At 39.6% G+C, this 25,512-nt stretch overlaps 1 protein-coding gene across 18 annotated transcripts in view; it reads right to left on the bottom strand.

The window, feature by feature from the left end:
* The window catches only part of NCOR1 (nuclear receptor corepressor 1), a 154,367-nt gene that overhangs the window by 68,978 nt on the left and 59,877 nt on the right, over positions 1–25,512 (bottom strand). For 11 of the 18 annotated variants that reach the window (XM_047709183.1, XM_047709184.1, XM_047709194.1 and 8 more), the window contains exons 7-16: positions 23,440–23,496; positions 22,821–22,873; positions 22,457–22,483; positions 20,316–20,382; positions 17,728–17,900; positions 16,134–16,224; positions 14,029–14,207; positions 13,256–13,310; positions 12,481–12,582; positions 3,651–3,778 (exon numbers count right to left, since the gene is read on the bottom strand). In XM_047709183.1, coding sequence (XP_047565139.1) covers positions 3,651–3,778; positions 12,481–12,582; positions 13,256–13,310; positions 14,029–14,207; positions 16,134–16,224; positions 17,728–17,900; positions 20,316–20,382; positions 22,457–22,483; positions 22,821–22,873; positions 23,440–23,496 — 932 coding nt within the window. The remainder of the gene's footprint in view (positions 1–3,650; positions 3,779–12,480; positions 12,583–13,255; positions 13,311–14,028; positions 14,208–16,133; positions 16,225–17,727; positions 17,901–20,315; positions 20,383–22,456; positions 22,484–22,820; positions 22,874–23,439; positions 23,497–25,512) is intronic. The other 7 variants (XM_047709198.1, XM_047709197.1, XM_047709200.1 and 4 more) reach the window with 3 other exon arrangements.

The following is a 25,512-nucleotide window of genomic DNA, read 5'->3' on the forward strand; positions in this document are numbered from 1 at the left end:
TTCATTAAACCAGCCTCAGTATGCTCAACCATCTCCAACACTAATTATGTGCCAACAGGCCAGTGTGGCCCAGGCGTTATAACGGAGAACAGTCTGGAGCCAGGCTGCCCAGGTTGGTACCAGAGCTGTGTGATTTACCACCCATGTGACCTTGGACAAGTGACCTCCCCTCCACAGGCCTGTCTTTTTCTCATCTGTAAGTGAGGATGACAACCTTATGTTTCATAGAGCTGTTGCAATGATTAAAGGAGTTCATTTATATAAAATGCTCAGTTTTATACAAAATGCTCAGAACTGTGCCTAGAACACAGTAAGCATCATATGTGTCTACTGGTATTTGGGCTGAACCTCCCTCAGCCACTTAGGAGAAACTTGATCAATAAATAAAGGGTTCTCACTATTAGTAGCAGTAGCACCACACGTGACACCAGAAGATTATTCTCCATACTACGTACGTACCTCCCAGGGTTGTCAGATTTAAAAACAAGGTCCCTAACATACATTTTGGCAAATGAATGGATAGGTGGCAATACTCAGAGACTCATCGGCTCTCACTTAATGGGAGGTGTTGATTTTTTTTCAAATTTTATGTACTTCAAAGATCTGTTGTAGCTTACTGAGCTTACCCCAATAAAAAAAAATTCTTCCAGAATTTTCCCCCTTCGTCCTGAACTGCCCTCGAAGTTACCCTGCAACCCTCCTTCTCTACTTCTTTATTCCCTTAGCAATCTGGCTATTACTACGGACTCATCTTAAAGATATTTTGTCAAGAGTCACCAGTGACTTACTAACTGCAAATTCAGATGACCTTTTCTCAATTCTTGTTGCACTGATATTCCTGCTGCAACCGACCCTAAGGACAATTCTTTTTACATCCTTCCCAACTTAACTTTCAGGACTTCATGCCTCCTGATATCCCTACTGCTCTTTTGGCTCTCCCTCTGCGGGCTGCCTTCTTCCTCCTCTTTCACATTTGCATTTCCCAAGGCTCACGTTGGCCTTAAAACTCTGCAAAGTTACCCCCATTCTCACCCATTCCACTGGGATGACTCCCCATCTGTATCTTTAGACTCACACCTCAAGTCTACTAAATCTCCTAAGATCCATACTTGTCTTCCCAAATACCCGCTGGGAATCCCTATCAATATACCTGAATTCCCCATCAATACAAACTCAACATGCCCAAAAACATGCTTGTCACCACTCTGCCTCTTGCTCCCCGCCATGCTCTAATCACTCATTGTTAATGGTACCACCGTGATCACATTCATTCACGGTTACAGATCTGGCATCATCTTTGGTTTCTTCTCGTTTTCTTTGCCTCCTACATGCAATCTCATGTCAGGGTTTGGTTATTTCATCTCAGTAACAGTGTTCCCACTAGTTCCACCATCTTGATTTCTACTATCACTGGTTTTTTTTTTTAAGATTTTATTTATTTATTTGACTGAGAGAGATCACAAGTAGGCAGAGAGGCAGGCAGAGAGAGAGGAGGAAGCAGGCTCCCTGCTAAGCAGAGAGCCCGATGCGGGGCTCGATCCCAGGACCCTGAGATTATGACCCGAGCCGAAGGCAGAGGCTTAACCCACTGAGCCACCCAGGCGCCCCTACTATCATTGTTCTTATTCAGTACCTTGATACTCCACTCCCTGACTTGCATCTCCAGTCCATCCATTCTTTGCTGCTTGTGGGTCAGTATTCTACCAGAATAGCTCTGGCAAGAAACCATTCCATCCAAGGGCACGTGGGTGGCTCAGTCGGTTAAGCCTCTGACTCTTTATTTCAGCTCAGGTCATGATCTCCGGGTTCTTACATCAAGCCCCACACATCAGGCTCCATGCTCAGCACAGTCTGCTTGAGATTCTCACCCTCTCTCTGCCCCTCCCCCTACTCATGCATGCCTGCGCAGGCTCTCTAAAAAATAAATAAATAAATCTTGAAAGAAAGAGAAAAAAAACATTCCACCCATTCAAACAACACATAGCATGGACTATTTTAGCTTCATTAAGGTTTTACTTAATCTAACCCCAATCCACTTCCATTGTTCTTCCTCAGCCACCCTCTGTCCCAGTCTAGTAAGACCACTATCTGCTATTTCTCATAGCAGCACATCTCTTCATGCTATTCCTTTTATTCTCTCCACATTAACCACTAGCTCCTGCATAAAGTCCTCTAAACCATTCAGACAGAAGTAACCCTGAACCTCTTTTCAGTCTACCAACATCCTGTCCGGATTCTGCTCATTTCTTCCAGGCTTTCTTCTTTATCGTGAATAGTACCTGCGTCTTGCCTAGCTTTCCTCTGCTAGACGATAAACTACCTGGGAACAGTACATATCATTTATGTCCTTTTGCAACCTCCATAAGAGCTGGCTCACATCACTAATAAATGAATGCTTGTTAATAGAGATTTAAGGGAAAAAGTGAAAACCAAGATATGGCAGTTCCATATGAGCAGATCCAAGGACCATGTGGGAATATAAATGTTTTCCCTAAAAACTTTAAAAAAAAAATAATTGTTTTCAACAGTTCTCTCCCTAAAGTTTAAGATTAGAATGGCAATGTAGGGTATCCAACTCTTTAACAACCATACCAAGTGATTCAGGCTATAGTTGCCACAAAACCAAATAAACCTTCAGTATTTCCAAGGGGATTCCAGAAATAGCACTATAAATATTAAAAAGAACGAACTACTGATACGTGCAACAACTTGCATGGATGTCAACATCATTACGCTCAGTGAAAGAAGCCACGCACAGAAGACTACATACCGCATAAATCCATTTATATGAAATTCTAGAAAAGGCAAAACAGGTGAGAAGTCTCCAGGGGGAGACAGGGATGGCAGGGAAGTGGGGGAGAAGCTATGGCAAAGGAGCATGTGGGAACTTTCTGGAGTGATGGAAACACTATGTCACAACTGTGTCAAGAGTCAGAGCAGTGCATATATTTGTCCAAATACATTCAATACACATCTAAAATTGGTGAATTTTACTCTGGGTAAATAATGCCTCAAAAGCGCCTATCTTTTGCAAAAAATCCACCCAAGTGAGCCACTAAGCCCCCCACGCCACTGCACCCCAATATGTGCACAAAGGCATCAACAAGAGCTGTCTCTGAGCAGCAGAATCCCAGGCTGATTTTGTTAAGTATTTTGCTGTCTTTTCCTTATTTTCTATAGTAAACAAGAATTACTTTTATAACCAGGCAAACAGCAAGAGAACCACAAACAAACCAGGAACCCCACTTTATACAATAAATAAAACCCATGAAACTGTAATAGAAGGTATTATAGAAAAGAAAACCATTTATCAGCATTTTTACATGAGTGTTAAGTATCAAAGGTGAAAAAAAAAAAGATCCTGAGGTACCTTCCAAGTTAAAAATTAAATTATATTCAATATATCTCAGTGATGAGTGTATATTACTATAGCTAATCCCTTCTGAAAAGTATGTCTCATGTCTGGCAAATAAGTCCATTAAGCCAAAAGTTGTGTTTACCAGAATATCCTATTCTTTAATTATGTCAAAGCACATTAAGATGATCAAAGCGCACATCTAATTCATTTGTTTATCTAAAATTTTTACCTTCAAGATAGTCAATAGGTCCATGATTTTAAAATAAAACTAATATCTAATCATTTAACTCACTTGGAGTCCTCCTTTTCATCTTTTTCTTCTTCATCTTTCTTTTCCTCTTCTTTTTTTTCTGTTTTTTCTGCTTTATCTTCTTCTTTTTCCTCTACTTTTTCTTCTTGTGAGGGTCGGGCAATTTGCTGCTAGAATGAATCATCATTTGTCAAATTTAACATTAAAAGAAACACCTCAAATTATGATGACAAATTACAATAAATATCTTTGCACAAAAATTTATAAGCAATTAACTTACTGATCACTTACAATGTAATTAGGAGTAACATATTAAAAATCAGTCTAACACTCTTTAATATATTCCATAGGTACTGCTTAAAAGCACGCACACATGCACACACACACACAGATGTTCCTAGTGTCTGGACCCACCAGAGAGGCAGGAGTGTTATGATTCCACTTAGAAACCTGAAGTCTGAGGTTGGTTCTCTCTGTTTCTGTAAACTCCCACATCTAATCTATCACTCAAGCATTTCAATTCTACCTTAAAATTTGATAACCTATAATTTACCAAACCATTCCCCGAGTATTAGATACCTAATATACTTCCAACCTTTTCATCACTATGGATGATACTACAAGAACACCTTTATGCTTTTAGTCTTCTGTGCAAACATTCACTTGAGGGAATAGTAGAATGGCTACAGTCATCATCAAGACTAAAGTAATTTGCAAAAACAGTAAGGAGATAACAGAGTGAAAAGAAGTGAAACACTCAAATATTTCTAACCTAGAATTACAACTCTATAATTAAAAATATGAACAAAGACAAGGAGAGAATACGATTACGGGACCCTTTTATCTTTGCTAAAATTGGGATTCTACAGGAAAACAAGTGAAATCAAGTCTGTGCCAGTATTATGTTTATTCAACGCAGAAATCAAGACCATCTAAGCTAAGTAGGATGGAACTGCCCCTCGGCATTGGCGCACACAGCCCCCCGTCCGTGTGTATGTCTTCCAACCCCCGACCTTTCCTACACTGGTTGCTGCTCTGGACTCACCTATACACACCCCGCATTTCATGTCTTTGCCTGGAACACTCTTTCCACCCCTCCTTGCATAGTAAACTCTGACACAGCCTCTGAAATTCAGTTCAAAAGGCTACATCCTGTGAGGCATTTCTTGATTTCCACAGAGAAGCTCCAGGCCCTGTCTCCCTACCTTGCCACCTGCATGGCCCACACCTGCCTGCGGCACTTACACAGGGTGGTGCATCCCTGGGTTACCAAGGTCTGTCTGGCTCCCTGCATTACGATCTCCTCAAGGACAAGGAACCCAGTCTAACTCCTCTAAGTATCCCAAGTTCCTAGGAGACAACTGGACCACAGATGCCTCTGCGTGTGCCGGATACAGCCAGAACCAAGTTCCTTTATCCCGCTTCTCTGAAAAGTTTGGCCCTCCCACCTCAATCTTTCATTCTGACCCGGCCAATGTCAATCTTGCCTCCTAATAAATGCCTGTCCTCTTACCTGTTCTGTCACCAGACAACATGAAGTACTCATTAATTGAGGTAAAATTTCCCTTAATTCTTAATACCATCTCAAAGTCCTTCACCTACTGGCTAAATCTGGTTTTTTTCTTAAGATAACAAAGACCTTAAACTGGCCTCTCCAAGAGGTCCCATATCATGCCTTCTTCAAATCCACAAGGAAATAAATAAGAATCTGTATCCTTCTTGCTCCCAACTGCCACTTCCAGAACATTGCTGAACTGCAGTATTTTAAAAAATACCTCCTTTTTAAAAATTTCACAGAATCTACCTATGATGCCTTTTTTTCCCGTTTTGGTATTATGGATTGACTTCTCAGATAGTCCTAAAAACACACAGATGATTTCATCACATGGCTCATTATGCCTTGCCCTTATTCTTTCAACTTTGTTTTTTTTTTTTTAAAGATTTTTTATGTATTTATTTGACAGACAGACATCACAAGGAGACAGAGAGGCAGAGAGAGAGAGAGAGAGGAGGAAGCAGGTCCCCCCCGCCAAGCAGAGAGCCCGATGCGGGGCTCAATCCCAGGACCCTGGGATCATGACCTGAGCCGAAGGCAGAGGCTTTAACCCACTGAGCCACCCAGGCGCCCCTATTCTTCCAACTTTAAAATGTACCTCAATGCTTTTTCTAGCAATGTAATATCCTACAACTGAAATACTCTTGAAGTCATGCTCATTAAACTCTCCTAAGGTGAAGTCACAATTGCCATCACTGGTGGGCACTGCTCTACCTCCAAGATCTTGAAATCAGAAAATCTCTACAACAACCACTCATGCCCCACCTACCCCACATTTTCATTGTTGCTGATCTTGCTATTTGTCCCCATCATGACCCCTGGTCCCTTTATTCTATGAAATTTCAGTCTATGAGGAAGAGCTCTATCTATCTTCCTCTCTGACCCCTCACTAAATTGTCTCAATACCATGGTTCCCTCACTTGCTTGATCTGACTTCCCCAATTTCTCACTCTGGTAATTGCCAGTTTCCTTTTCATTTGAGTGTTTGCTATTACTAGACAAAAATTTAAAAATCAGGAAAACTTTCAAATGTGTACTTTCCAACCATGACTAGGTCTGCTTTAAAAATGGGAATGTTTTTCTCACCTTTGACTGACTCCCTAGGACACCACAGTGGTCAACAAGGCTGGTTTCAAATGCTAATAATCCCCAACCACTCAAGTGCTATAAAAGTAGCATCCATTAGTCATTCTAAACAAACTGGATGGCGCACTAGCGATAAACTCTGCCCTTTGCCTGGCGAGTAGACTCTTAACCCAGAAAGTGGTTTATAGCCCTCAGAAATGACAGGGAGGTATCAACGTGGCAGAAGAGGAGTAAAGAGCTTCACTGTTCTCTTAGACTTGGATGATACATATAACTTGCTTCCTTAATACGTTTCTATTTCTAATGCCAACCAGTGTTCTGAAGAAACTAAGCGATCCCACACGTTCCCCGCCGTCTGAAATGCAGCCAGCAGCTGACTTTACTCCCCCTTCCCTAGTATGAGGGACCGAGAAGCAAGGTAGCACCTGTTTCAACCAGGCAATGGGAAGATGGGCGCAGGATGTCTTCTGAAGCACAACCCCCAATCCTGCAGAAGGGGTGGACAAGATCCCAAGAAACTGGCGGAGTTGCTGGATAGTCTCTGCAAGTGTGTGACAGCTGCGAGCACAACCCCCATCAAAGCAGAATCCATCCACACTGACTAGGCAGCAGTGGGTGGAGAGGGAGAGCCAGGAGGGCCAGAGTGTGCAACCGGCATCTGTCTCCCTTTGGCTGACAGGCACGAGAGCCACCGCCACACCTGCTCCTGGCGGTAAAGAGCCCAAGGAGTAACCTCCGAAGTTCACAGGAAGTCATTGCAACTACTTCTGTTTCATGCAAATCTGTAAAGGGAAGTGCCAAACCCCATGCTCTGGGATAGAAGTTCCAAGTCACAGCTCTCACGCCCTTTAGTAGGGGGGCTGGAGGACAAGTCCACAGTGTCAAAAGCAAAGTCATCTGAAGGTCCCCTGACAGAGGCATCTCAACAGCTTCCTGTCCAGGTTTCTCCCTCGTTAAGCCTAGTACTTTTTGGTCAATTAAAGAACGTTTTATTTTGTTAGGGAGGACCTCGCAAACACGAAACCTGTCTGCCACACAACAAACTGTGCGCTGTAAATGTGAGACGACATTAAAAAACAAAATCAAGGGGCGCCTGGGTGGCTCAGTGGATTAAGCCGCTGCCTTCGGCTCAGGTCATGATCTCAGGGTCCTGGGATCGAGCCCCACGTCGGGCTCTCTGCTCAGCAGGGGGTCTGTTTCCTCCTCTCTCTCTGCCTGCCTTTCTGCCTACTTGTGATCTCTCTCTCTCTGTCATAAATAAATAAAATCTTAAAAAAAAAAATCAAAATCCAAATTTAAAAAAAAAAAACTAAACAAAAAGTTTTAAGTATATTTTTTTTAGAAATCTTTTAAGAAATCTTTTCATTTATTTATTTGACAGAGAGAGTGCACGAGCAGGGGGAGCAGCAGAGGGAGAAGCAGACTCCAGGCTAAGCAAGGAGCCAGATGCAGGACTCCATCCCAGGGCTGTGGGATCATGACCCCAGGTGAAGGCAGATGCCCAACTGACTGAACTACCCAGGCACCCTGTTTTATGTACTTTATCACGATAAATGAAGAACAAGGAAATTTTTTTTTTAAGATTTTATTTATTTATTTGACAGACAGAGATCACAAGTAGGCAGAGAGGCAGGTAGAGAGAGAGGAGGAAGCAGGCTCCCTGCTGAGCAGAGAGCCCGACACGGGGCTCAATCCCAGGACCCTGGGATCATGACCTGAGCCGAAGGCAGAGGCTTTAACCCACTGAGCCACCCAGGTGCCCCAAGAACAAGGAAATTTCAACAGACTCCTCTATAGCAAGATCAAGAGACAGTTTATACTGAGATTTATTCTACTCTATCTGACTGAATACCTAACACTTATATATACCCTATGTGTGTTTATTAACATGCCCAAGTCTTCAGAAAACAGATAAACGACTTCCCACTCAGTAGATGATGAAGTTGCCAAGAAATGAAATAACTAAATTTAAGAGCAAGCATCTAGAGAACTGAAAACATTCAAGAGACAGAAAGAATGAGGTCCTCCTTTAGCCACTTCAGTCTTTTTCTTAACATTTTATTTATTTATCTGACAGAGACAGACAGAGAGCAAGCACGAGCAGGGTAAACAGAGGTAGAGGGAGAAACAGGCTCCCCGCCGAGCAGAGAGCCCGATGCAGGGCTCAATCCCAGGTCCCTGGGATCACAACCTGAACCGAAAGCACACTTAACTGACTGAGCCACCCATGGGCCCCTAACCATTGAGTTTTATAAGTGTCTCAGTCAGTAAACAGAAAATATCTTATCAAAATATATTTAAGGGCGCCTAGGTAGCTCAGTGGGTTAAGCCTCTGCCTTCAGCTCAGGTCATGATCTCAGGGTCCTGGGATGGAGCCCCGAATCAGGCTCTACTCGGAAGGAAGCCTGCTTCCTCCTCTCTCTCTCTACTTGTGATCTCTTTCTGTCAAATAAATAAACAAAATTATTCTTAAAAAATGAATATACATATATATATATTTTAAAACTAATGTCTTTAAACCAACCGAATTTGAAACTAGTTTCCTGAAGAGTAAAAGCTGTCAATCACAACGCATCATCGTGAAGGCAACAAAGGCTACAGTCGCTACCATTTATTAGGCACTCCGGTTGTCCCCGATAGCACACTCTAGGGAAGTCACACACACAACTAGTTCTTATGTTAACCCTGCAAGGTAAGAATTATTGCTTCCATGCTCACAGATGTGGAAGCCAAGGCTCAAAAAGTGAAGGGACACATCTAGGGTTACATGGATATAGAGAGGCAGAGCTTTTTTGGGTCTAAAGCTCTTTCTCTTACACCCAACTTTTTAAACCTGCCTAAAACAGTCTAACTATTGTCTAACAATTCAGTCAGAAACTTTCCTAACTTCAAACATTACTACATTTACATAAGTATATGCTTTCTCAATGTCCTTGGGGAATAAAAACCTGCTGATATATTTAAAGAGGAAGATGTTGTCAGAATGAAGGAAGAGCACAAATTCTTGTGAAAGGTAATCAAGTATTTGGAAACGAAGAATGTGGCTTCTAAACAATGACTTGCTTTGCTGCTGGTCACCAGCAAGTACCACAGTAATTCTAGCTACACAGTGACATACTTATTAGATGGGAGTTTCTGCTGGAAGGTAAGAAGAAATTCTTACCTCCAACAAAAATGTTACACACAGAATCAAATTACTACTTGGCATGTTACTTATATTTCTAGATCCCACAGAGTAACACTGAGGACTGGCTTCTGATCTTTGATATATATTCACAGCTTCAACGAAAACTTAATAAAGAACCACATTCACTCCCATGATGGCATGCCAGTAAGTTGAACTGTGAAATGGTTTCAACAGTACCTAACAGAATTCTGAGTTAAAACTTTTGCCAACAATAATGTCTGAACACAAGTCCAACAAAAATATGATTATCTCTCTCGTTCCCCTATGACTCTCAGATTAAATTCCCTTTCAGAGGAGATAATATGCAAGGTTCCCTATAGCAATACCAGGTTAAAAATCCAACCTCTCAAGCTTGGAATCTCTCTGGGCAAACAGTACACAACACATTCATGTGCTGAATAACAGTGACTTCCTATGGGTAGGAGTCAGGAGGGGAGGACGGGTGAAGCAATCAAATAAAAACAGAAATGATAAACTTCAGCAGAACTCTATAGAGTCTTAAAATAAATTTGACCTAATCGTTCTGGGATTACCTAAGGTAATTCCTACTGATTCAAACTTGATTGGATAATAGAGCAGTAAAGTGACTTTCAAATTAGTTGAATCTCTATTATCTACCAGAGTAAAATGAAGACACACCAATTTAAAAGTTCTTAACTTGGGGTGCCTCGGTGGCTCAGTGGGTTAAAGCCTCTGCCTTCGGCTCAGGTCATGATCCCAGGGTCCTGGGATCGAGCCCCTCATCAGGATCTCTGCTTGGCAGGGAGCCTGCTTCCCCCTCTCTCTCTGCTTCTCTGCCTACTTGTGATCTCTGTCAAATAAATTAAAAAATTAAAAAAAATAAATAAATAAAAGTTCTTAACTTGTAACTAGATTCTTAAAAAAAAAAAAAAAAAAAAAAAAAAAAAAGATATCTTTCTAAACTTTTTCCATACAGCAAATTGTACATTCCCAACCCAGATCTGTTTCCCAAACTCCAGACTTCTACTTACAACTGCCCCCTTTACATCCCCACTTGGACATATGTATCTAAAATTCAGCATGTCCCAACTTTGCCCCCCAAATCTGCCACCCCTTCAGTCATGCCTACACAGTAAATGGCAACCCCACAAGCCAAAACTCAGGGTTATCTTGGATAATTGTCCTTGAATCCCCCACCATCAATCCATCAGCAAAAAACCTCTTTACCGGGGCATCTGGGTGGCTCAGTGGGTTAAAGCCTCTGCCTTCGGCTCAGGTCATGATCCCAGGGTCCTGGGATCGAGCCCCACATCGGGCTCTCTGCTCCGCAGGGAGCCTGCTTCCCTTCCTCTCTCTCTCTGCCTGCCTCCCTGCCTATTTGTGATCTCTCTCTCTGTCAAATAAATAAATAAAATCTTTAAAAACAAAAACAAAAAAACCTCTTTACCTTACGTCCAAAGATGCATCCAGACATGGACAGGTTTTCAACACCTCCCCCTCTAGAGTCCAGTTCAAGCCGCTGGGAGGATAAACGTAACCTCCTAATTGGTCTCCCTTACAATCTAGTCTCAACAAAGAAGGCAGAATGACCCTGTCACAACTACAATCTGATACTATTCTTCTCAAAAGTCCAGTGGCTCCTCCTCTCATATGGTATCAGCTCTAATGTCATTCAGTCCTATATAAGCAAGCCCTTAAACTAATACCACCTAATTTCAGAAAACCTATCCACCTATTTTGACACAAACAGAATGAAGTACACATGCAATTAAGAAACAGGTAAGATTATTCCAATCTAAGACTGTGCTGTATTTCCATCATTCAATCCCCTCCTCTCCCAAATTCCCAGTGAAACAATCAGAGAAATATACAACTAGAGAAACAATGTTCACAGTAATAACATAAAAGCTAAGGTGGGAAGGACTAGACTGACGGAAAGGCTGACCAACCCCAACCTGAGCCAACTTGGGGGCAGACATACTAAGGTTCAGGTCAAGATGAGAGCACATATGGACAATCTCAGTTCCGTTAAATGTACTCTGGGATGTGACACAGATGTGAGCACACAGAACCAGAATGTGCAGAAGAAAACTCTAATATGGCTGGAACTTAACAAGAAGGAGTGTGCCACAGAGAACAGCAAGATGGTGTCCCAGGTAACTTTAGGAAAGAAAACCAATGTTTCAGAGTAACAGAGGCACTTCCCCACACAAAGAATTTCTTTATTATTCTTATCTACCAATAATGACATTATCTACCGATAATGACAGCACTGGGTCAGCCTGTATCTGGTGAGGGGGGTGGCTAAGGAAAGAAAGGGTGGCTGTGTGGGGAAACCAGGAGGATTTACAAAGGCAGGTCGGCAGTCAGCAGAGGTGCAAATTCACGCGCGCAATTCCAAGTCCCAAGATGAACCTGGACAGGGAGAGCAATGGCCATCACATCGCCCCAGCAGCCGCACCGGTAAAGCACCAGGGAGTGTGACAGCCGCTGATCAGTTATTTGGGGGAAAACAGTTTTTAAAGTACTGAACTGCAACTGTGAAAATGTACGCTGCACTGCATTAAACACGGTCTTTTAAGATCAAGTGTTTCTCCAGAGTAAAAACTTTCTAAACTCCAGAAATGAAGTTACTCTGAAACAAAATGAGGCCCCCAGTATTTGGGTAAACTAGCCTCTACACTTGTTACCACACTACATTTCTCTGTCCTTCTCACGGGTTCTACCCGCCCCCCTCCTCAGACAAAAGGACTGGTAAAGACGGTGTATGAAATGAAGTGTCACGGGTCCCATTCTTATATTATTGCTACTCACAGTGACAGGCACAATTTAGATAACATGGAAGTACAGAACATCTCTCATTGGTTTTGTCATACTAGAAACTTACAGCACATTCACAATAGATAATGTCGCACATTAAATATATATTAATTTCAAAATAATAACATGTTCATAACATCCGCATTATTTAATGAAATGTCAATCCCTAAAATACACATGATTAAATACAAAGTCCTGGTTATACCATTTTTGTTCTCCCTGTCTCCACCCTGAAACACCTTCCGCACAGTAATGAAACCCACCTGGTTTCTTCCTCTGCGTTTTCCATAATTCCTTCTTACTAGGGCTTTATAATTCTCATTTTTCTTGGTTAAGTAGTAATATAAAACACAATCAGGAACACTCTATAAGGAAAATAAATTATTTTTGAGGAGCCAAAGTAACATTTTTTAAAATCAAGCAACACTTTCAAGGGAAACCTCTGGTATTCTCAAGGTCTAAATTAAAGAGCAACACATGGCCAGCATTTTAAGGGATGTCTAGGCTCTAAAAAATATATATATATAATATCTATTATTTTAATGGACAATTTCAGTGGTCTTAATCCAAATTATGTAAAAGATACCAGGAACTATCAGAGACATTCAAGCACCTCCTTATTAGGCAGTAACTAAATTCTCTTTCTTGTTGCATATATGCAAATATTCAAAATGTCTCTTTTTTAAGTATGTTGCTCAGAAACACTATATCCAATCCACTGTGGAAAAAAAAAGTCAGGGAAAATCAGGGCTCTGATATTTTAATCAGAAATTCAATGAAAGTTCAAAAAGCATTGTAATCTATGTGTTTTTAGGGAACTACAGTATTAGTCTTTTGTTAACTGAAAATTAGACTGTGCTTATGATTTGTTATTAATTTTATAAATATCACTATATCAGCCACCTGAGAATCTTTTCTGTATCAAGCCCTCTATAAAAATCAGTTCTTTGTAACTACCTCTGTGTATCAGAGCACAAAAAGTTTAAAGAAGCGAACCTCACAAACCTATAAACATTCTCAATGTAAACCATTTCTTACCTTCCTTTCCAAGTATGATGCAATTAGCCCAAAGTTTTTTGGATGCTGGATAAACCTGAGTTTAAAAAAAAGGAAAAAACAACAACAACAACAACACATACACACAAACATTTTAACAACTTAAAAAGGGGTGAGGGGTGCTCAGGAACAGAATTATAAGTACAGACCACTTCCCAATGACCCCTAACTGCCAACTGGAATCTTTCAAGGGCCCAGATTTCTGGGCACAATCCACCAGGAACCAAGGAGACTGGTCTATAGTACACCACAGAAATCTGTACTTTTAAAATGCACCCCCAGGTGACTGAGACACAACCCAAATTTGGATACCACGCTTAACCTGACTCCATAACCCTAGTTCTCATCTGTGACTTATGCTCCCATGTATAAACTTATGGGAAGGTCACAGCAAATCTATATTCTCTACCTTCCACATTATCCATTCAAATGCCAAAAAGGGCCAAAGTTTTGGGGAAATGGTTCAATTTACTAGTGAATGCTGGGGCGCCTGGGTGGCTCAGTGGGTTAAAGCCTCTGCCTTCAGCTCAGGTCATGATCCCAGGGTCCCGGGATCGAGCCCTGTATCGGGCTTCTCTGCTCGGCGGGGAGCCTGCTTCCCCCTCTCTCTCTGCCTGCCTCTCTGTCTACTTGTGATCTGTCTGTCAAATAAAAAATAAAAAATCTTTAAAATAAAAAATGTGCTGGTGAATGCCAAATACTTCTCAAGAATTTATGTAAACTTGTATTAGAAAATGATTTAAAGTTTAAATTACTTGTCCTTAAAGATCTCCTTCTCGTGGTCAGTCCAAACATTCATAAACTGCCTATCTTTATAAACTTTCATAGGGTCTTCCATGAGGCCATTCATGTTAATGAACTTGACCCGTCTCTGTTCTGCATCAAACATCATAGGCGGGATCACAGAGAGCTGCCGCATTTGTTTCTCATTATTCTGTGAAAGAAAGTAAACATAATTTACAAAGAATAAAATTTAAAGAGGGCTAGAGCTATCCTAATATACTCCAGAAAAACCACATGTGTAGTTCCATGTGTCAACAGCAGCATGTACCGTAACATCTAACATGTGCTAATTACTCATATATCTAATAAATACTCATTAAATGAATCATACAGGCAGAGGATATACGTAATATTTTTATATCCCACTACCACAATTTGAGAAGAGTTCTTTACTTAAAAGAAGTAGATACTTCAGATAGTAACATTTTAGACCTAAAGGACACAAAGAAATGCCAAGTTCATTGAAGTAAAGATCTTATGAAACATTTAATTACATTAACACAGTGTCATTTTTAAAAAGTCTTATCATTTCAGAGAATAAATCTTAATGTCATTTTGGAGACCAATGAATAGAAAAAAAAATAAACAGGCGCCCAAATCTTAAGGACAGTGATTTTAAATTAAACTCAACGTGTTAAATACTTCTTGCTAATCTTACATAATCTTTTCACTGAAAATTGAAGACTATTATCCTTAAAATTTCAACTAAAGCTTTGTTACATCTCTACAGTCGGTTTTTCCCCGAACCGTAATTTAATAAGTTCACAAGCACACATTTCTATGAAAAAACTCACCAAAAATACAGGTATTGACCTCAATACAAAGCGAGGTTTTTTCCTAAAACTTTTCCTCATAGAAGTGGATACTGACTTACAGTCAAGTCCTTACCAAGTGTCAAATTTTATGGGGTACTCTTTTATGGGGTACAAGTCAGTCTGAACACCAAAGCATGATTTGGGGCAGACACCTGAGCCTGAGTCACCTCAACTTGTCCCAGTTTTGGGTGCTTACAGATCTGCCCTAATGGAACCAGTGGAAAAGCAAGCAAAAAAATTTAACACAGATTTAGTCATCACAGCAGGGATTATGACCACAAGTTTTTTGGTTTTTGTTTGTCTGTTTATGACCACAAGTTTTAAAATATATAGCAATTTAATAACAGTCTTTGATCAGTACTTAAGGAGACCACCACATTCAAATAAGCAAGACCTTCAGAATTCAGAGATGAGGTTTTCTGGGGTTGTGTTATTTATTTATTTATTTATTTTTAAACTGAAGTATAGTTGACACCAGAGATGAGGCTTTTAAAAAAAACAGTATATAGGGGCACCTAGGTGGCTCAGAGTGTTAGAGCCTCTGCCTTCGGCTCAGGTCATGATCCCGGGGTCCTGGGATCGAGCCCCACATCGGGCTCTTTCCTTGGTGGGGAGCCTGCTTCCTCCTCTCTCTCTCTGCCTGCCTCTCTGCCTACTTGTGATCTCTCTCTGTCCAATAAATAAATAAAATCTTAAAAAAAAAAAAGAAAAGAAAAGAAAAAAACAGTATATAAAATCAAAACCAGAACAACTAATTAAACAGGAGGTGGGTTTTGGACCAACCTTTAGAGACGGTTTGAACACAGCTCAAAAGACTCATGACAGGGACTGAAATTTATCCTTACTCAGCACAGATTTATCAATGCCTTATCATCTCTGTCTCCCAGGCTTCTGTGGCTGGAGGGCACACTTTGGGGAACCCACCAGCATCTCAGGTCCACTTCATATGAATCTTTCTGGGCAGTCTGCTCCTACACATCCCTGCCACTGATGCCCTGATTCAGGTCTTGTTTTCATGTTAACAGCCCCCTCACCTCTCCTCCAGGCCTCCCTGCTGCCAAAGCCATCTATGTAAGATGCCAATCTGATCACAAGACTGCCTGCTGTAACACTTTCAGTGGTTGGCCGGTCTCTGGAACAGTCCAAACTCTATAAATGTTCCCTCATTTATGGACAAATAAGCCCTTAGTTCCTGGGGTATGAGGCTAAAAATGCCTGAATAATCAATGAATTAAAAAAGCAAAGTAAATTAATTTCCTTACCTCCTGCTCAGAAAGCCCATCAATAATTTCAGAAATCTCATGCTCACTCCTAGCAATGGTGGCTGAAAGACCAGCTCCCCTCTGCCCAACTCTAAATATAAGAAAGAAATTATAAATATATTTAAAGGCCATTTATAAAGAAGACACCATTAAGTTACTTTTATATGCATTACTCCTCTGAATGGGACTTTTTTAACCAACTAGAAGTCAGAGAACTAATGCTACTGAGATACCACTTTTAAGTAATATGCCCGAATGCGGTGCCTGGGTGGCTCAGTGGGTTAAAGCTTCTGCCTTCGGCTCAGGTCATGATCTCAAGGTCCTGGGATCGAGCCCCACATCAGGCTCTCTGCTCAACAGGGAGCCTGCTTCCCTTCCTCTCTCTCTGCCTGCCTTTCTGCCTACTTGTGATCTCTGTCAAATAAATAAATAAAATCTTAAAAAAAAAAAAAAGTAATATGGCCGAAGATTAGGATTCTATAGAAGAATGATTAAAATATTGAGATTAAGGGGCACCTGGGTGGCTCAGTGGGTTAAAGCTTCTGCCTTCGGCTCAGGTCATGATCCCAGAGTCCTGGGATTGAGCCCCACATCGCATCGGGCTTTCTGCTCAGCAGGGATCCTGCTTCCCCGCCTCTCTCTCTGCCTGCCTCTTTGCCTGCTTGTGATCTCTGTCAGTCAAATAAATAAATAAAATCTTTAAAAAAATATATTGAGATTAAAATTTAAAGGTTACATATCCAAGTTCAAATGATAGAACAACTTATAGGAAACATCCGGAAAACCACAGGTATTGGTGACATTTCCATTTCAAATAGCAGTCTTTGCCTTCCAGAGTAGAGGAACAGACTTAGAAAAATACCTCAAGTATTTTTTACAGGGAGGGGGAAAGAAAACAACCATCATCCCTCATAAAAACTTAATCATGATTAAATAATTAAAATTTATATATACTCTTACAAGAAATAGTGGAGAAGAAATCTAAAGCCTTTTTAAGTTTTTTTTTTTTTAATTTCTTTTCAGCATAACAGTATTCATTGTTTTTGCACCACACCCAGTGGTCCATGCAATATGTGCCCTCCCTAATACCCACCAGTTCCCCCAACCTCCCACCCCCCGAAATCTAAAGCTTTTAATTTTACAAAATACTTGCTCTCTAAAGTAGAAACAAATCAGAAACTATCAACCAATACCAAAGAATTTCTTAATTAGCCATCCATATAATACTCTTCGGTCATGTTGGCAGGTAATGAAGAACTAAGAAATATTCAAGTCTATTCTTTTTAACTGCCATTTCTAAAGGAATAGGTATTTTCAAGAACAGAAGAATTACTTCCAAAATATTCACTTAAATTTAGATTGAACAGCATTATTTAGAATAAAAAACAAATATTAAATTCACCAAGATGTAATCTTTGCTAGCTGATAATGAAATTTTATATTCAAAATGAAAGGTTCTTTATGAACTTTCTTAAGATCAGATTCAGGTAACCATTAACACCGTGAGAGAGCAGGAATGGGACTCTGTCGGCGAGGAGAGAGCATAGCCATTAGCCAGGAGAAGAGCACAGCCATTAAACATCAAACTACTTACCGCTGAAATCTTTCTTGTTGTTCTCTCTGTTTTCGAATTTCTGGAAACTGCTTTTCATAGTACTCCCTTGTTTTGCTTTCTTTAGCTTTCCTCCGGGGGTTATTTTCTATTCTGTCCACTTTTTTCTCCCATGCCTCCATGAGCTGATCATAACGCTGGCAGATTTTTTGTTCCTATTAAATACCCGTAGCAAATTAATAATTAAACTAAACTCTGTCATTCTGACAAACCTAATACTTTACAGTAAATGCTACTTCTTAAGGCTAAGTCAGAAGTACATTTGGCCTAGGACTCAACTGTGAATGAAACGTCCTTGATCTGAAAGACGAGAGAGAAAAGAGCCCTCTTTCCTACAAAGATCAGCATATAGAGCATATTTTGGCTAGATTTTTTAAGTTAAAGTTAAGACTAACATAAATTATTTAATTAATAAGCCACTACTAGTAGCTGCCCAGCTACTTTTATTATTTTCCTGATAACAATATATGTCTTCATTGTCAAAAAAATGGAAAATAAGTGATAGAAACATGTGAATAGTTCATAATCCCAAATACCCAACGGCAATCATATTAACATTTTGGTGTTTTCCTCCCCATGTGTCAGAGAAAACACTCATGCTTTAACCGTTCCTCTACTGCTGGAGACTTGGACTACTTGAAGGTTTTTGCTATTATAAATAATGTTATCTAATAAACGTTTTTGACAGTCTGGAAAAAGCAGAAATTGGTTGTGCTTTATGATAAAAAGAAATGCAGTGAACTACATGAAACCAAGAGTTAATCCTTTTAGAGAAATGAGTAATGTATGATCTCATTTTTTTCAATGGAGAGGCGAGAAGCCTCCATTATGAGCACAGAACTGTGAACGCGTCAACAACACACGGATAGAAAAAGGTGTAGGACTCATGAAAAACCTTTAACATCGGTCCCCTCCAGAAAGTGGCTCTAGAGAATATTATCCTCCTCACGATCCGTGCCACCCCCCAGACACTTGCCAACCATTCTTCTCAACTCCCAGGTATCTTCTGTGTCCTTCACTTTCTCCGTCTCTAGTTAGCTCCTCACCATCCCTTCTAGCTAGGCCAACACCTTCCCTTATACCTACATCAAAGTTAGAACCTCCAAACTGGCTCCCAGGCCGCCTTTTTTCTCTCCCAGGCCTTCTTAATGGTGGAACCAGAAGCAAACTCTTAAAATACAAACCTGAATGTTTCACTTCTCAGTTCAAACACTTAAAAGATGCCCTCAGGATCTAACCCAAAGTCTGGTAGGTGGACCTCCTGCGGGCGAACCGGCCCTCTTCCCCCAGCAGCCTCACTGCTGCCGTGCTCCCAGCAACCTGCCACACTCCATCCACCTCCCAGACCTTCTCTTCAGCGGCTCCCTGTGCCTGCGCAGATTTCCAGAGTTTCTCGTTGTCCTGCAAACTTCCCTCTACGATTCATACATGGAGCATCAGCTGTCCCTCCTGTATGCTCCCACAGCCATCCGTATGTCCCTTCCCACAGTGTGGGTACGATACTGTAACTGCCTGTGACTCGTCTGCCCCCAGTCACACTGTATGCCTTAAGAGTTAAAAACCACATGGCTATCTTGCTCACCTCTGCAGAACAATACATGGACAGAGTAAACAGCCAATAAATATTTATTAAACAAATCCGTGAACACGTAAACATTATAACTAAAAACTCTGTGAAGCATGAAAACAAAGTCTATGCTCCTATGTTTCCATCAGCAGACAGTAAATTATCGCAATTATAACAAAATTACTAGATAGAAAAAAATGCTTTAGTAGTTTCTCTTTTAATTTTTGTATGTTTCTTGCAAAAACAAAAACACACTAATTTAAGTACAGTGTCTGAAGGACCAGATTGGCAGATTACATTAGAAGTTATGTGTCAAGTAAAAGCCGCTGACTCTTGAGCTTTACAATTCATTAAACTGTCAAGTCATTAACTATAGGGCACATGGCTCATTTTTCTTGTGAATTAAGGAACATCATTATTTGGTAAGCAACTGAATTTAAACAAATTAACAGTCTGTCTCAATTTATCAGAAACATAATGTGAAAAGAAACATACTGGCATTATATTTTCTGTAACTTCATTTCCATGAACATTAGACCCAAAAAACTCCTGGACTACAAGTCATATAATAAATGTGAAAAAGTATCTGAAGTTCAAAAAGGTGAACTTTAGCTGACCCAGTTCCTAATAAGAAAGAACAGTAACGTCCACTCAGCATGACTGTAACTTACCCACATTGGTCTGAGGGTTTAAGAGACTAAATGTTGATCATCCTACTTCTCTTTCATATTCCCTTTTAACTACTCACCATTTTCTTTATTTTGGCTAGATGAAAATGTTATGCACAGATGACCAAAGAAATTAATTTGATAATGATATTAAATGTCAATTGCGGGGCTAGAATTAGATTTATATTTAAGTCATCTCTATAGATACTTCCTAAATCGGCAACCTTTTCTCAAACAGAATCAAGAACCATTCTCACTAACGAAGGGAAAGCGAATGCCTAAATGAGCATGAATGGGAAAGTTGTACAAATTTCAGTTAAAGGATAGGACCTCACCCTTTGTTTTCTTGCATGATTTCTTCTTTTAAAAAATAAAATGAGTTTTTTCCTCATCACCTGGTTTCTAGAAGAGAAAAATATGGTTGTATGACATTAAGAAAAAGCATAATTTAATAATGCATTCACTTTTTTTTTTTTCAGAGACACTGAAAAACAAGCAAAGATCACTTAGGAATATCTGATGTGATCAAAGTTAATCTTATTTTTTTCACCCTGCAAAATAAGACTTTTGCAATAATTAGGACTAAAAGATTCCTCTCACTCTACAGCAAGATTTTATACAAATAGTTCACTTTCAATTATTACATCCAAGTATAAGGCAAGTATTTTCAAGTTATAATTACAGTCAATGATTCTTCTTAAGTACTCTGGTGATACAAACATTTCTGTGCACTCTTGGAGGAGGGGAGGTAGACGAGAAGGAAAGTCTTTTAAAGTTACCTCCCTACCCCAGGTAAGGTGCTGACTTCCCTTCTATGAGAAGGTGCACCCACAGAGAAGAGAGGGGACTTCTGCTTTTACACAGATTTCCTTCCATCACAGAAATGACACAAACCACTCTAAGAAGTCATGGAGGGCAATGTGACAAGACAGGAAGACTTCTCTTATATCTTAATGAAACAGTTACACTTTTTAACTTTGAAGCACTGTGACCTTCAAAAACAATGACATGCAGATTCAAATATAAATATTTATACCCCACCTACTTCCAGAAAGGATTTCAAGCTGATTATTCAAATATAAATACAAAGCCAAGGCAAGTAGAAGTAATTTTTTGGATTATCTGCCACTCAGGACTAACAGTGACACTGGTTCCACTCAAATTAGCGTGGACAGTCAGGAGCTGGCTATATGGAAAAGTAGCCAAGACATGAAAAGAATTATTAAAAGGTATCTTTGCTATTTCATACAAAGCAAATGACGGTGATGAGAAAAGAGCTACTACACGATTCATACGGATGCATGCAGCTGAGTAAACGGTTATTTCACAAGGTGATGTACAGTGGAAGCATTACCACATATTCGGTTTGCTCTAGCTTTAATTACGTGCTACTCAAAAGCAAATGATAATCAATAAATATCATTTAAAATGTTTCCTAGGATTTAAGAAGTCAGCCAGTCAGTAGTAACCCATCCCAGGACTGTGCTAAGCACTGTAGTCGGGCGGTGTAGATAGCATGAAATAAATCAGACAGAGCTGCTCTCCGGCTAATATTAGGGGGAAAAGACAGAACACAAACATAACTGAAGCTTTGTGGGGGAAAAAAATCATTAAAAGTAGCCAACTAGATTTTATCTGCTATTCTCCCTTTAAAAAATGCTAAAACAGCTAAACAGTTCCAGAACAAGGTATATTTCTTATGAATTTTGCCTAAGCCTACTTCTAAGGGTTTTCAAGACCACAGTAGCATCTCACAGAAAAATTCTAAGTATATATGACTTTTATCATAAACCACTTATTTAACAAAAGTTAAACTTATTCAAATTTCAATTTTGTTCATGCATACTACCATGCAAATTATATTTGCCACCAGTTCTGCAAAGTAGTCAACTATTGCACATACTCTCAGTAAGAAATTTTTTCAAAGAAAAAAAATATATGATATATAAATAGCAATCTGCTCATTAGTAACTATACTAGTCAATAATTTAAATGTGCTGATTATTCTTAATAAAACATAAAGTAGAAATATCACATTTTTGTTACAAACTAAGAATAATTCACCTAAATTCTCTCCAAGTATGATAATTAAAAAAAAAAAAAGATACCTATCTAGCTTCCTCTCTTACTTCAATCAGATCAAGAAATTAGATTTTCTTTTCACTTATTTTCTTATTCCAAACTCTGCATCCATAAAGGCCTGGTATCTAGGATGAGCAAGGCTAAGCAAACTACATTCTGAACAGTCTCCTCACCCATGTGAGGTGACCGAGCGCTTCCAAGGCACCAGGACATTAAATGGCAGAAGGGTCTACAAATACCGTCATTAGCAAGAGTCATGGAAGGGATTTCCCTAGAATAGGATTTTGAATAATGATAAAATGATCCGTGGCACTTCTACTTTGCAATGGCAGATGTGGCTTGGTGGGGGACGGTGTCATCACTAGTCTTAAATGAAAAAGCTTCATTATCTTACTTCATCATGCGCCTTGCAGGTACTCCACTGAAAAAAAGACAAAACAGGAGGCAAAAAATTCAAGCCTCAAGGTAAGCCATTTCAATGTTAAGTATTCACCTTTTTTACTAGCAGATCATAAAACCAGCTAGTTTTATGCAATAATTTATTTCATTTTTTTTTTTTTGGCCTCGGAAACTCAAAGCTGTTACCCCAACCCCCAAGAAGCCAGAGGAAGATAACATATAGTAAAACGACAGCAAATTACACAAATCTAAAACACACCTACACTATATTATAAAAATGTCAGCAGATAACATAAAACAATCTCTTTATAGAATATATGGTCTTTAACTGAAGAACTCCAAAGATGATAAATACTTACGTCTTGATGTTCTCATGATACACCTTGGTATCCGATGGCTGGTTATAGAGTGGCTATAAAATAAATCAAATATTTAAATATACCACATTGTACACATGTCTATGAAAATACAAAGAAATAGTTCATATTTTCATGTAAACCTAGTACTCCTAGATCATCACACTACCTGCCCTCCCAAAACCTCCAGACTTCCAGGTTCCCTGAATAATTCTCCTTACCCCATCTCCTACTAATGGCACTCTCATAAAAATGTTTATAAATCCACGGTATCCCATAAGAAATACATTTATTCAGGTTTTTAATTGCAAAAGCAAAGGAAGAACATATGGTCCAAAGAGCTATTTCTGTCTTACTTGTCCTGCTTCTACCTCGTATGATTAAATGGTCTGCTCAGGCAAAAACACACTCAGGACAATACTTCTGCAAAGGTAACCAAGTGTGTGCAACACTATTTTAAAGTTTAGCACAAATGTACTGCCCAGATCTCATTCCACAGTAGATACATTGTATTCCATCTTATCCCAAGAAAAATGCTAAAAAAACAAAAACAAAAACAAAAACAAAAAACAAAACAAACAAAAACCACCACCAGACATGAAAAAAGAAATTTCGTACTTACCAGTTCAACTTTTGGGCCAAGACCTTCAAATATTTTATGAGCCTCTTCTGCTTTTTTCTACAGATAAAGACAGTATTATATTGTGTAATTAAAAATTGTATTACCTAAGTGTAAAACCACTTACCAATTTAATAACATTTACCTAAAAACTACTCTATAGTTAAACTTCCCTTATTTCCAAATACTCTTTTCATATGATAAGCTGAAATACTCAGTCTTCTGTTTTCACAGCTTCCTCACCAAATTAAGTCAAAACTTCACATTTGTACTGAAAGTAGTTAACTGGGGCGCCTGGGTGGCTCAGTTGGTTAAGCGACTGCCTTTGGCTCAGGGCATGATCCCGGAGTCCTGGGACCAAGCCCCACATCAGGCTCCCTGCTCAGCAAGGAGTCTGCTTCTGCCTTTGCCCCTCACCATAATCTTGTGCTCTCTCACTCTTGCTCTCAAATAAGCAAATAAAATCTTTAAAGAAAAAAAGTAATAACTAAAAAATTGTGAAGTTCTTAACAGCAAATAGATATCAAGATTCTAGGGAGAGGGAACACAGATTCACTATTAAAAACGAATCCCTCAACACTTCAAGTCATGTCTTTAATAAAAATTTAAGGGGCGCCTGGGCAGCTCAGCCGTGAAACATCTGCCTTCCGCTCAGGTCATGATCTCAGGGTCCTGGGATCGAGCCCTGCATCAGGCTCCCTGATCAGCAGGGAACCTGCTTTTCCCTCTCCTGCTTCCCGTGCTTGTGTTCCCTCTCTCACTGTGTCTCTCTCTGTCAATAAAATAAAATTTAAAAAACAAATTTTAAAACATAAAACACTATAAAGTTGCCAGTCTTTACCGTTGTAAGCCAAACTGATCTCTTGGAAGAAAAGCTTATAATGAGCCCATATTCTAGTTACAAGAAAACCTGGGTAATAACTGAATAGAGGAAACAACTAGTCTGAATTTCTCCAGTGTTCAATAATAAATAAATGCTGAATTTAATATTTTTTACTGTCCATTTTCAAAAGTAAATTACTAAACCAATATGCTAACAGAAATTGTCCTTTCATAGACAAAATATAGCAAATCAGAAGTTAAAGATATTTAAACTGGAATTACAGGACTACCAAATTTGTCAGTGTTTGGTTTTTTTTTTTTTTAAAGATTTTATTTATTTATTTATTTGACAGAGAGAAATCACAAGTAGGCAAAGAGGCAGGCAGAGACAGAGAGGAGGAAGTAGGCTCCCTGCCAAGCAGAGAGCCCGATGCCGGACTCGATCCCAGGACCCTGAGATCATGACCTGAGCCGGAAGCAGAGGCTTTAACCCACTGAGCCACGCAGGCGCCCCTGTGTCAGTGGTTCTTAAGTTCCTCCCAAAGCATTCCCGTTAGTAACAATGGCTTCCCATCTGCCGTGCAGGCGAGCCCCTCAATGCACTTGCTGCTGGGAAACTCTCCAGGGCTTCTGATGTGACACACAATTGGGAATGGATATTAATCAGTATTCCCCGAGTGTAAAGAAAAATGTTCCCTTAAAATAGTCTCCTTTTCATCTCATTTATCAACCAAAATCAATCCATCAAGTATTCATTTAGTATATACTGTGTGGAAAGAACTAGGAAGCGTTTAAGAAGCACAAAATACTGTAAAGCACTTTCCAAACTCCAAGAAGCTAAAAAGGTTATTAAGATGAGAAATGAATACAGCAAAAAAGTCAAATATAAAACTATAAAAATCCATTAAGTTTGCAGAGCAGATCCTATTTCTATAGATCATTTAAAGGCAGGATTTGTCAACCTTGGCACTATTACCATTTTGGGGCCAATAGGTGTTCCAGGGGCTGTCCCATGCACTAGGGGATATTTAGCTGTATCCCACTAGATGCCAGTAGCACTCCACCTCTTCTCCAAGTTACAACAATCAAAGAAAGTCTCCAGTTGAGAACAACAAACCCAAAAAGTCAAAATGGAATGATCATAAAATTCAAATTGATTAGCTACAGACATATATTAAATAACACATAAATAACATCATCATAGAGGATAAATTTGGGAATATCTAGCACCTACAATTAACTTCCTCCAGACCC

Source organism: Lutra lutra, chromosome 16, assembly GCF_902655055.1.
Source record: "Lutra lutra chromosome 16, mLutLut1.2, whole genome shotgun sequence".
Taxonomy (NCBI): Eukaryota; Metazoa; Chordata; class Mammalia; order Carnivora; family Mustelidae; genus Lutra; species Lutra lutra.